Source organism: Halichondria panicea, chromosome 15, assembly GCF_963675165.1.
Source record: "Halichondria panicea chromosome 15, odHalPani1.1, whole genome shotgun sequence".
Taxonomy (NCBI): domain Eukaryota; kingdom Metazoa; phylum Porifera; class Demospongiae; order Suberitida; family Halichondriidae; genus Halichondria; species Halichondria panicea.
This window is the reverse complement of record NC_087391.1, coordinates 1,796,516-1,808,781: the sequence shown is the minus strand read 5'-3', so window position 1 is coordinate 1,808,781 and position 12,266 is coordinate 1,796,516. Positions and strand designations below refer to the sequence as shown.

The 12,266-nt window shown below is 40.7% G+C and overlaps 1 protein-coding gene across 2 annotated transcripts; it reads right to left on the bottom strand.

Moving 5' to 3' along the window:
* Positions 1–491: 491 nt before the first annotated feature.
* On the bottom strand, positions 492–8,885 carry LOC135348773 (uncharacterized). 2 transcript variants are annotated; one of them, XM_064547099.1, is made up of 9 exons: positions 8,586–8,885; positions 7,349–8,479; positions 5,121–5,440; positions 3,965–4,043; positions 2,803–2,923; positions 2,525–2,561; positions 2,196–2,295; positions 1,759–1,840; positions 492–1,239 (listed from the first exon to the last, which is right to left on the bottom strand). In XM_064547099.1, the coding sequence occupies exons 1-9, from the start codon at positions 8,769–8,771 to the stop codon at positions 560–562; spliced, it is 2,736 nt and encodes a 911-aa protein (XP_064403169.1). In that variant the 5' UTR covers positions 8,772–8,885; the 3' UTR covers positions 492–559. The 2 variants fall into 2 exon arrangements, with proteins under 2 accessions (XP_064403169.1, XP_064403168.1); XM_064547098.1 differs by having other exon boundaries at positions 492–1,266; positions 8,586–8,878.
* Positions 8,886–12,266: the final 3,381 nt, after the last annotated feature.

The window sequence follows — 12,266 nt, the reverse complement described above, 5'->3', positions numbered from 1 at the left end:
ATAATAGAGGACAGAGGTTCATCCCTATATATGTGCGGTATGACACAGTCACATTATCATTTTTTGGAGGTGGTGCTGTCATAATGAAAGAACCGCGGGTACTGATGCCTCGGTGGATGTGTCAACGCTACATGTGTATACCGTATAAACGCCCATCTCGTTTAAACGCCCAGGGTAAAAGCTCTGTCTTTGACAATAAACACTCATCTTAAATAATCACCCATATAGGTATATATAAATAGACCTTTAAATAGAAGTGAGTTGCACAGAATAAGCACATTTGCGTGTGGTTTATTATAGAACTGCATGACTTGTGCATGTAGAAATAGGCCGTCATGCAGCTTGGCTAGCCAGGTCACACCCATCTATATATATGCTTGTTAACACAACCTTGAACCGCGGGATGTTACTCGAGGGTACATATATATACCAATCCCTCCTTTTCCTGTATCTATATATGCATGGTCATGCAGTACAACTGACATATAACATTCAGATCAAATGTACATTATTTTGTGATAATAATAAATAATTACAATAAAGTTATACAAACTACGTACTAGTGTGTAATGGATGTGATATAAATTGATGTGTACAAAGAACTACCACCAAGTACACACAGTTTACCAGATAGTTCAATGCAATAGCGACACTTCATTTTCTCGGGAAGGTTACCACATTGTGTCCACTGGTCTTTGATGGGATTGTACAGGTGGATGCTTGAGATAGCCATACCTCGTAGCTCTTTACTATCCTTACCTCCCACAGTTAGGACGGTGTTGCCGATGGCGATGAGAGACGACCAATAGAAAGGAACACTTGCGACAGACTCCCACACACCAGAACTGGCTCGTGACATGAGGGAGGGTACATGAGCTCGAAACACTTCTTTAGTGGATTGACCTACAAGATACAGTGTGTCTCCAATTAGGCAAGTGCTGTAGTCATCAGTGCTGGGAAGTGGTTTGACTGTGATCCATTTGTTACCTGTGTTTAGAATGCTCACATCAGCTATCCTAGTGCTGTTTGAGTCATATCCACCGATAACGATCAGATGGTTCCGATAGCCAACAACTTTTGGCAAAGTTATTGCTTTTGGCATGGGGGGAAACGACTGGACCCATTGTCGAGAGCTCTCATCGAATGTTAGGATAGTATTCGTGTTCTCCTTAGTAGACTTGTCCCGACCTCCGACCACTAGCAGTTGACTTCTCAGTGTTGCTATTGTGAATCCACTCACTGAAGGGGGTGGAAGCTCACCTTGATCTGGTGTGTGCATTAGTATAGTAATTATTGTTATACCATATAACGCGAAATTTTCGCAGATTTCGTGGGTAGCAATCCTACACGAAAATTAAGTCCACGAAAATTGTTAGAATCTACCTGCTATAACGTGCAAAGATTTAAAGGCGTGGCTTCTGGTAAGTCATTCCGCGAACATTGTGCAACGAAAATGCAACGAAAAGAGGCCAATCAATGAAATATAAGTGCCTTGAAAATTTCGCGCTATACGGTAATAAGTCGCAATAATTATAGGCAGTGGTAAAGGAGCAATCCACAGCCTTTTGGGTTATTTTATAGCTGTTAGTAATTTATTTAGCAAACCAGGAAAGAGAGCTACATACATGCAAGCTTTTTGGTATAATTATATACGTGTATATACTGAAGTCCTGATTATAAACATTCCAAGATGGTATATAGATCAAGGTTCTAGATGTATACACCCTACATTGATTGACGTGTACATGAAATACTAACGTTTGAGCATAGATAGGGGTTTTAGGTACATCCTCAACTCTGTGTCTCCACTCTGCACGGCCTTGTCGTAGGGAGTGTTACCCTGCATGTAGAAAGAGCGAGAAATGGAGTCCAAATTAAAGTTCAGTTAAGTATACATACAAAATGGGCAATTGCAATAAGCCATGCAGCTGGTACAAATAGTATATATACGGGTTAGCAAAATAGTAATTATACAAAAAAAGAAGCTATATCAGGGTGTCATACAGGGGAAAGGGGGGATATCCCCCCAGCTCCAACCCCCCCCCCTTTCAATTATGACTGAGTGTCCATAGCTGGGTATTGAAATAACAGTTGTAGCAACATTTTCTGGTTACTTTTCTCATTTCCCCCCTCTACTTCAAAATCCTGTATGACACCCTGTATATACAAGAAGCTATATACACTTGACAAATTACTTTATAATCCTGTTGGTCGAGAGAGGCCCCTGCCTCCACTAGAATCTTGCAGATGTCCACATACCCAAACCAGGCCGCTTTATGAAGGGCAGTTTGGACTCTAGAAACATTTAAAGGCAGTTTGGAAGTAATTACACTCGTACAATGTACATTCATGACATCGACACTCATGCAGTGCAAACAGTTGTTAATTTCACTAAATTGAGAACTTCCTGTAGAATTATACCGTCCACTTCCAGTAAAATTATACTTCCATATAATCTATACTGCTACTGATTTCAGCCAATCAAATAAATAACAGATGATGTAATGTAGTCTACAAAACTCGCCTTTCGTCTTCTGCAATGTCTAGAGTGGTTTTGCTCACTGTAGGCAGTGTGTGTGTGTGCATAGTACCCAGCATATGATGTCATGTGATTGTACAGAGTACATGATAGAGTGAAAATGTATATACATATTTGGACGCAAAAGGATTGTTACAACAGGATTGAGTACAAACACAAAGCATGCATGCATGAGCAGTAGCATTAATTTTTGATAGGGATCGACTGTTACAATACAGGAACAGCCAAAGCATCATCAGACAGACACCTGACCTACTACGCACCATTATTCACAATGTACTGGACCACTTCTTTCTTTTGTAGTCGGGCGGCATGATGTAGGGGAGTCCAACCATTAATATCAGTCGCCGTCAGTTTGGCTCCCTTACTGTGGAGCTTCTCAACCTGGAGGGGAGGAGAGGGGAGGTTAGACAAGCCTACTAGGTATATACAGCTCTGAATTATAAACTGTAAAGTAATTACGTGGCACAAGCAGCTTTAATTGTGGCACAAAGCACAAATTGCCATGTAATCTACTTTGTTGTCTTGAAACCATTTGCTACAGAAAAAGTTGGGCTTGATGATGGAAAATAGTCGATGCCGTTGGAACTGGAACTGTTTATTTGAACATGCAATTATTCAAATTGAAAATAGGCAAGGATGTACAAGGTACTCTACGTGCCCCAACTGGCAGGCAATCTATTTTCAGTCCAGTCTGCAGTACAGAAAGGAAACATCATGAAGTTTGGCTCCTCAAGATGTTGGATTAGGAACAGGAATGGTGGTCTCCTTGGTATGGGTTCGTTGAATGGAGGCTTGTACCATCTTAACTGTGAGCCTATTGACGGAACAAGCAAGTGCAGCCTGTGAACAAGGTGCTGATTTATGGCACCAACATCTTGGGCATGCAAATAGAAAGTACATGGCTGATCTCTCCCGCAAGCAAATGGTCACCAGATTGAAACTACCGAGTGAACCCAGATTGTCTTTCTGTGAAGGCTGTGTGGAAGGTAAAATGCATCATTTATCATTTAAATCAGTGGGAGAGTCACCATTCAAGTCGAAAGCTCCAGCTAGTACACAGCGATGTATGTGGACCCATAGACGAATTAATCGCTGGAAAACGTTACTTTGTCTCGTTTATAGACGATTTTTCTAGGTGCTGTGCTGTCTACTTCTAAATCTGAAGTGCTCATGCTCATACGAAACTTATTGATACAGAGGTTTTCAAGTAGATTGAGGGATGCTTCAGAGTGTATAAAGTTGCTCATGCACAAGTTGTAATTAAATTACTGTTGGACGTACATACAGCAGATACAGCAGTAATTTAATTATAACTTATGCTTTACACTCTCAGCATATTCCCTCAACCCACCTGAAAACATAGAAATTACAGGATATGATAGCAGATCTGTTGACACTGACTCTCTATAATTAACAATATACCTCAGCAATGTTCCCCCTTTTGGCGGCATCAAAGAGTGCCCTACTAGGTCTGTGGGCGTGGGCGTCCGTCACACTAGAGCTGCAGGATTCGTAGTTACCATGACAACACTCACCAACATAACACAATTATACATTATACGTACAGGCATGGTTTACAGAATTGGCACAAGTATATAAGCAACACCTGCAAAACAAACCAGGTATATTACATTATACAGTCTATATATACACCAGTGATGCCAAGAGCAGATAAGAGTAAGAGTGTTGAACCATAGATAGAAAAGTAAAGGGCCACTAAATGGTTGAAATACTCCACGTTATCATTTAGCGATCGCAAATAATTTTGTGGTTGACCGTTCTGTGACTGTTCCTAGCTTTCTTATCCACTAGCGATCACTCAGGGGCTGGGAGGTACTCTAGAGAAGTAAGTTTTCAATTTTTGTTGACTTTAGCTTGAACTACTCTTTTCTATTTCCCTGCTGTGAAGCCAAAACAGTAAAGGATATTGCTTGACTTGGTTATTATGTATCTAAGTGCTATATAGAATGGCTTCATGCTCTGTACTAGCAGTTCATAAACGTTTACAGTATAGTCCTTCTAGTATACTTTTAGACACACCACGGGCCTACCCTCCACGACTTCATAGTAAGGGCGTTCCTTCTTGTATAGCATTTATTTGTTTAGTGATAGTGCCTGAGTGGCTTAGTCAACCTTTTAGAGCTAGGTTCTCTTTACTTTTTAGCATAATCAAGATTGAATAGTGATCAATTTCACTATTTGTGTGTACAGCACATTGTACGGCAGTCAAGACAGGTAATGAGCATGCTGAGTATATTCATAGTTTTAGCCACACCCTATAACGCGGAGTGTTTCACGCAAACATTTTTGTTTCTGATCCCTTTTACTTTTCTATCTATGGTTGAACTGCTGTAGTAAACACAGAACCGCATTTGCCAAACCTCTCTTGGCGATATATATATATAATTATATACATGTATATTATAACTGATACGGTGTATTTGCTTTAAGTTATAATCATGTAAAGTGTAAAACAAGTATGACCTACAAAGCTGGTTAACATGCATAGACCATGAACACCTATAGAATATAAAGTAGAATGCATGATTGTTTTTAATGGAGAGGTCATTGTACATACCATATTTCATCATCCGATGATGTTTCTTCAGCTGCCAGAACTTGAACCATACTGTTGCTGGCCAATAAAGATTTGAGATCTCCTAATTCATGTACAGTCTCAGCAAAATTACTCCTGCCCCTCATGTACAGCTTCCCATTGATAGCCACAGGCTGACCCATCACATCCATCTTCCGTGGTATGTCCTTGCATCTTGTCCAGTTGAAGGTGATGGCAGTAGGAACAGTTGGTTGTGGTGTGGTCGATTTGTGTGGTAGTAATTCGTTTCCAGTGCTCGAATCAATACTCTTGATTGCTTTTGTGGTTTTCTTTGTGGTTTCCTAAGTGTACATTATAATTATGTAATTCAGTACGCTGAGGTGCATTTGGTCAATTGAGGTTTACCGTGAACATTTTTGCGGGGTGCAAATTTTCACTATTTAGCTAGAGAGCCCTAGAGGAAATGTTCATGGATGATAATACGATGCCAGGAAACCAGACCCAGTTGAACAGTAAATGAAATAATTGCGAAGGTTTTATTTTCCAGCAAGTGGGCGTGTCCGGAAGCAATAGCTGGTGACATGCATGTAGTGAGTAGCTGCCTGTAGCAAAAGCTGTTTAGCATAGATCCAGACTACTTTCAGTAGCTGTTTAAAGCTCAAAAGGTAAGTACATATGTTGTTTTTGTAAGTACATGGTTGAAATGAAGGGAACACTCTTAAGTTGAAGCGAGTTTTGTTGAGTAGTGTAGCCAAAATTGCCATTGCTGTGCACATACTTTTGGGCTTTTACATGGAGTAGCTAGTCTGTTATGCCAGGGACACAATTTTAAACTATGTAGATCTGTTATTAAGCTAAGTGCATGCAGGGTTTTGCAAGTGTATTTCCCTCCAAAACAATTTGTCAGTAGACTTTTGTAGATGGTACTACATCGTGTAAACAATACAAAAAGCATAGTAAAACCATTATCTATGGCTAAACATTCAGTAACGTTTGCATGCATATCTATCAGTTCGTCATAATAATTTATTACTATACTCCAGGGCAGTCATGACTCCTGTCTCTATGTTCTCTTTGTCACTGTCACTGGTCTCACTGTCTTTAATCTAATTCAATTTCCGGCTCGTTCGTTTCGATGTTCTTACAATCTCTGCAAGTTCACCTGGTCTAAGCCACAGTAATGGCTGTTTCACACTGCTGCTAACGTTTAAAAGTTCACTAACTGTGGAAAAGAACAGTGAGATTAACCTGTCGCTCGGTAATGTTGGGTATTCAGGATAGACACACTTCATACGATAACCAGTTTTCTTCCATGTATATAGGTACTAAATAAGCTGGGTAGGTTAGTCGAGCTTCTCTAAAGTAGGCTAAGCATATACAGCTGGTCCGTTCAACTCATTAAGCACTATTTTTACCCGTAATGAAGTATAGTTTTTGCACCACACAGAATGCAAGTACACTAATGATCTGGACGATGCTTGGAATGCATTGAGGAGGACATCTGTTGGAGGAAATACACAAAATGTAACTTACTTTGTGTTCACGTCTCTCTTCACTAGTGCTATTTATACAACATTTTCAACGACACATTTCTCGACCGTTAATGAATCGACATAAAAAATATTTATATACACACGTTCATCAATAATAATATTATGGGATGGGCACTCAACATGTTAAAATTCATCTCATACCTCCAAAACAATTGTTCAGTGCACTTTACGCAAGGGTTTTAATTTTACCAAAACTGACATTCCAATCAATGCCCCGCAGTGGCTCTAAGGCTAAATTTAGATCCTGCCATGTATGGTAGAATGGTGCAGGAAGCCAAACTCGCATTTTTTTAATAACTCTCTTCCCCTTGCAAAAATAAACTGCAAAGGGAAGAGTTATAAAAAAATTCGAGTTTGGTGCAAGCAATTGCAAAAAGTTATTTAATATATTCGTGGAGAAAATAAAACTCCACGTAGGAGCATGCACAGGCACTATTGCTGTTGGACTGGACCCACCAATAGCTTTGCATATATATGAAATACCGATGCGTGGGAGTTTTATCCCAGCTTTAATTTTCGCGTTAACTACTCTACCCTTGAAAAACGCACTTCACAAAAATTTAATTGCCGCTATACGGTATAATATGTAGACCAATTGCCAAACCACACTGTCATCATCAACTGCCTACTTTTTGGCAAATATTACCAAAAGCACACTCAATTAACTGACTTACAGAAGGACAAACACCCACTCACCTGCCCTGAGCCCTGCTGTATCTGTAGAGACCTCACTGAACTGAAGAGACGATCAATTTCTCTGCGTTGAACTTCCAACTGCTCTTGTTGGAGAGTGGTCAGTTCTTCCAGTCCACAAACTTGATCTTGTTTCTCATCAACAGTTGCTTGAAGTGCATTTATCTGGGCTCGTTTCTCAGCTTGAAGACGATCGATACTTCCTTGTAACTGATTTACTTGACTTGAAAATTCTTTCTGAAGTTGATTGATTTCAACATGCTTTTGTTTCATTTCCTCCAAGTGCAGTACTTTATTTGCGCCTTGTTTTACTCTTTCAGCATCTGCGGCAACTCGCTGTACCTCTTCTTCCTTCCCAGCAACCTGTTGAATCAGTTCCAGCTTGGTCTGGGTGCAGTTCTGAGAAAGTGTTGTTCCAACCTCCTCTAATCGTCTCAACACCATCACAGCAGGTGGTCGATCTTCAGGAAGGAACTCAAGACAATCGAGGGTCAACTGGACTAGGGGGTGGGTCTCACCAAGAGCTGTTTTCATTGGAACCATGTAATCTTTATGACGTTCAATTTTCGTTTGTCCTAAGACCCTTTGAGTAACTGGATCATAATATGCAGCAGGTTTGAGATCTTTGGGGAAGGTTTGTGTCAGTGTGAACAGAGATACTACACCAAAAGAAAAAATGTCTATGGCAGTGTTGTATCGTGTGACGCCTTCCTCTTGAGCTGCCTCTGGTGGCATGTACACACCAGTGCCTGGCATTGAGGCGCAGGCAGCTAGCCGGCTAGGTTGAATGTTCACAATCCTAGAAACACCCAAATCTGCTACCTTGGCATTGAGACCATTATCGACTAGAATGTTTCTGGCTGTCAGATTGCAATGGGAAATGGGTGGAGTGCGGCTGTGCAGATAGACCACCCCTCGGCCAGTCCCCGTCAGAAGGTGCACTTTGAGGTCAATAGGAATTCTGGGGCTGGTTTCCAGAAGATTTTCGAGGCTGGTTTGTAGCTTCTCCATCAGTAAAACGGGGAGTTGGGCTCCAGGGAGATAGCACACCCCCAGGAACTGTACTATGTGAGGGTGACGGAGCTGGCTCATCAGCCTACACTCCTCCACAAAATCAGTCACCCATTTCTCAATCTGTACAATGTGGGCAAAAATCATCCAGTAAATTGTACAACTATAGACTTAGTAGATCTAATTAGTCTATGCTGGCTATGCCAAATAACAGTGTACATCTTGCTACCTGCTGTGGAGAGCCCAGGTTGACAAGCTGTTGGTGTAATTTCTTGGCAGCTACCGTTGCTCCAGGTATCTCTACCTCTTCTACACTGCCATAAGTACCTGCTCCTAGTGCACGTCCAGTCAACTCAACTGTAGCGACTATGAACTGCTCCAACTCAGAAGCAGTGATTCTAGCCATCTCTTGCATGTCATGTAGTCTATAGATATTAAAGTCGAGTTTGACCCCGGAAGTTATGCGGTCAATTATTATGGCTTCATTTATGCTTTATGTGGTGGACAAGGATGGAAATGCTAACTTTTAGCTGGTTGGAGCTTACCAGCTCTACAGCACCTAAATAGAAACGCTTTTTAACAGTAACAGTGTTTTTGTTGAAAGTGAATGCAATTTATGTTATGATACTAATTTTATCGGGTTATCACTGTTACAGAAGGTTTAAATAAACCTATAAGAGTCCGGGTCTAAGAGCACAAACAAACACGTACTACATTTTCTAAAAAAGTCATGTAGCTTAGTTTTGAATAACTTGAGCTTACAATGCCTTCTGGTAGACTGTTCCATAAGTGCGGGGCATTAATAAAATATGAATAGATCTACCTGTACTGACTGTCAATTCTCAACTGTTCAGCATAGCGTGAGTTCGAGGTGGTGATGCCTTAATTGTGTTTGTAGTACATAGTCTGAAATATTTATTGCAGTCGAGAGAGTTTAGAATCTTGTATGTAGTCGGGCTTGGTCGTATGATTTTGTCCTACAGTAATGATGTTTGTCCTACTTGGAACAAATCCAGTGGGTTGCTTTCCTCTGAACTTTCAGCTTTCCCAGTGGCTGAATGGGGACTCAATGATAACGGTGTGGCATATATACTCCAGATAAAACAGAGCTGCAATGTGAACGCTCTTTTCTTGGCTGATCTCCTGCATCTGTATGTACATTGATCGGCGCAAAAAGGTTTAGTTGGCTGTCTATATGTACTCCTATAGGACAAGGTACTTAAAATTGTCTACAAATTCCACTAGAGAATTATTCATTATGTAGAAGTGTAGCTGGGGGGTGAACGTTTGTTTGATATGCATAGAACCTTGATATTAAAGGATAATTACCATGTATAATTATGTTAGTGACCACAAGAAGATTTTTGACGGTGAGGTCCTTCTGTAGGGAAATGCAGTCCTGTTTGCATGATAGATCTACATGCACTTTCAATAGAGTGTACAGTCATCGGCGAATAGCCTGGTCTGAGTTTTTTGGCATTGGTGTCGATAACATAGACTATAGAAACAGTATAAAGGCCCTAGGATAGACCCTTGTGGAACATCTGCTGTGACAGTTGACCATGTAGTCTGTAGAGCTTTGTTTGTCTAGGAGAACGCGTTGTTGGCAGTCACTGCACGAGGAATGCCTTAATCCAGTTGTTCCTTATACCAATGTTGTCCAATTTGGCACATAACTAGGCCCTGATAAATGATGCTTGGAATAATTTTAGCCGATAATAGCTATATACCTGTAGGTGTCTAAAGAATAATTGGTTAATCATTTATGATAGGGTGAAATTCTAGTATTTATTTTTGTATAAGCATAGAACAAAGTCAACTAATTATAACGAGTGTTGCAAGCTGTGCTGTGCTAATGCCTTTCGCCATGTTTTGGTTCAGTTAAACGTATAATTTATAAGAGTATAATTAAAAGAAGAGAAGAGTGTCGAACTATACCGATACCTCTACACAAAAACTGCATGTGTACAAAGTAACACGACTTCACGTGATAAAGTATATTGTAGTAATTTTCTAGTAAATGTTAGTCGTGACGTTTTTAGGGGTGTGGTAATTGAACAATGACATCTCATTCTAGCTAGTCGTTCGCATTCAACATTTTAGAGCTGCTCACTGCGGAGACGATCTCTTCACAAAAACCATCTAAATAGAGACAATAGTCGAGTTGATCCTCCACTGTTAACAAATTATGTGCGCTGCGTATATAATGTATGATTGCGCATGCAAACGTCATCAATTGCGAGTTGCTCACGTGCAATTGGCAGGATGTCACGTTACTTTGTGCACAATTTTTGTGTAGAGGTAATCGGTAGTTCGACACTTTTCTCTTCTCTTGCATGGTGTTAATCAATATTGTTGCCTTTTGACCTCTGAGATTGAAGAATATAATTACGGCATATTGCACTGTGGGTCAGTTCTGAAAAGAATGTTTTGCTTCACTCTAGGAATCGTTGTATTATGCACTAGAGCATAATTATATTGAGAGAGGCAGATTGTCCACATGAAAGGTGTTCTAATAAAAAAAGAGTGCCTATAATTATGTTTATTCTAGAATTATAGCAGGTTATAAGATAAATTGTGTGTTTTTGTTGATGACTTATTGTGCAAGTAGTGTATAGTATAGGGTCTATGCAATCCACTATCTTGTACGTTTGGTACATGCAATGCGAGTAGGTCCCTGCATTGTCCATTGCATATTTCCTCGCAGCACGCTTCGTAGGATTTGTTCCAGGAAAATGTGATGGGGTTCCACACTGCGCATGCCCATCTTGCTGCCCTTTTCTACTTTTTCCAATGCTGTTGTGTCTTTTAGTTGGTGGGGTGCCCACACGGGTACACACAACTCCAAGTGTGGACGAACAAGGGCCTGGTAGGATCTATTTTTGATGGACTTGGATGAGCCTCGAAGGTTCCTTTGCAAGAGGTTGTGAAGATTTGGTTTGCTCTGGCGGTTGAGGCATTCACTTGCGCTGACCACTTCAGTTTGGTGTCGATCAGCGCACCTAAATATTTGAAACTATTCACATTCTCTAGAGTAGTGTTGTTGATCTTGTAGTTACAGACTGGCCGTGGGGGAGTACGCTTGTTTGAGATGACGAGACATTTGCTCTTGCTCAGATTTAATTAGGGTAGTTGCCTAGTTTGTGACCAGCAATAGAATGTATAGTTATGTCTCGTTGGACTGACGTCACATCATCTTGACTGTTCACACATCTGTAGACTGTGCAGTTGTCGACAAACAGTCTACACTCGGAAGAGATCCCTTTACCTATGTCATTAATGTAGATGAGGAAGAGGAGAAGGCCTATAGGGTGGAACCTTGTGGAACTTCAGATGTTACTGTAGATACAATGCCTACTCTCGATCTGTGCACGGTTAGTGAGGAAGGCATTTACCATGTGAGAAGTGGCATGGTCTAATGCCGATGTTATCTGTTTGAGTAATTATGTGGGACAGAGTCGAATGCCTTTGCAAAGTCAAGAAATACGATGTGCTTTGAGGAGCTGTTGTTCAGTGACTCTGCCCAGTGATCCACACACTCTAGTAGCTGAGCAGTGTTCCTTGCGGAAGCCATGTTGATTTGCCGATAGCTTTCTGCTTGTTGATAAGTGGGAATATATTTTATCGTATATGACATGTTTTATAGTGAGACTTACTGGTAATGGTTGATGTTTTGAGCCTTTTTTGTGGATCGGAGTAACATTCGCTCTGGTCCAGTCTTTGGGGAGTTTTCCTGTTCTCATGGACATGTTGAATATTTTTTGTGAGTGGTTTATGAGTCTCTATATAGTGCTGCTTCAACAAGGGTTGATTTTCCCAGGGATGCATGTTGTCCGGTCAACAAGATTTTGCGGGGTTGATCCTACAAAGTGCTTCGTAGACTTCCTTTTCACATCTTCAAGCTTACTTG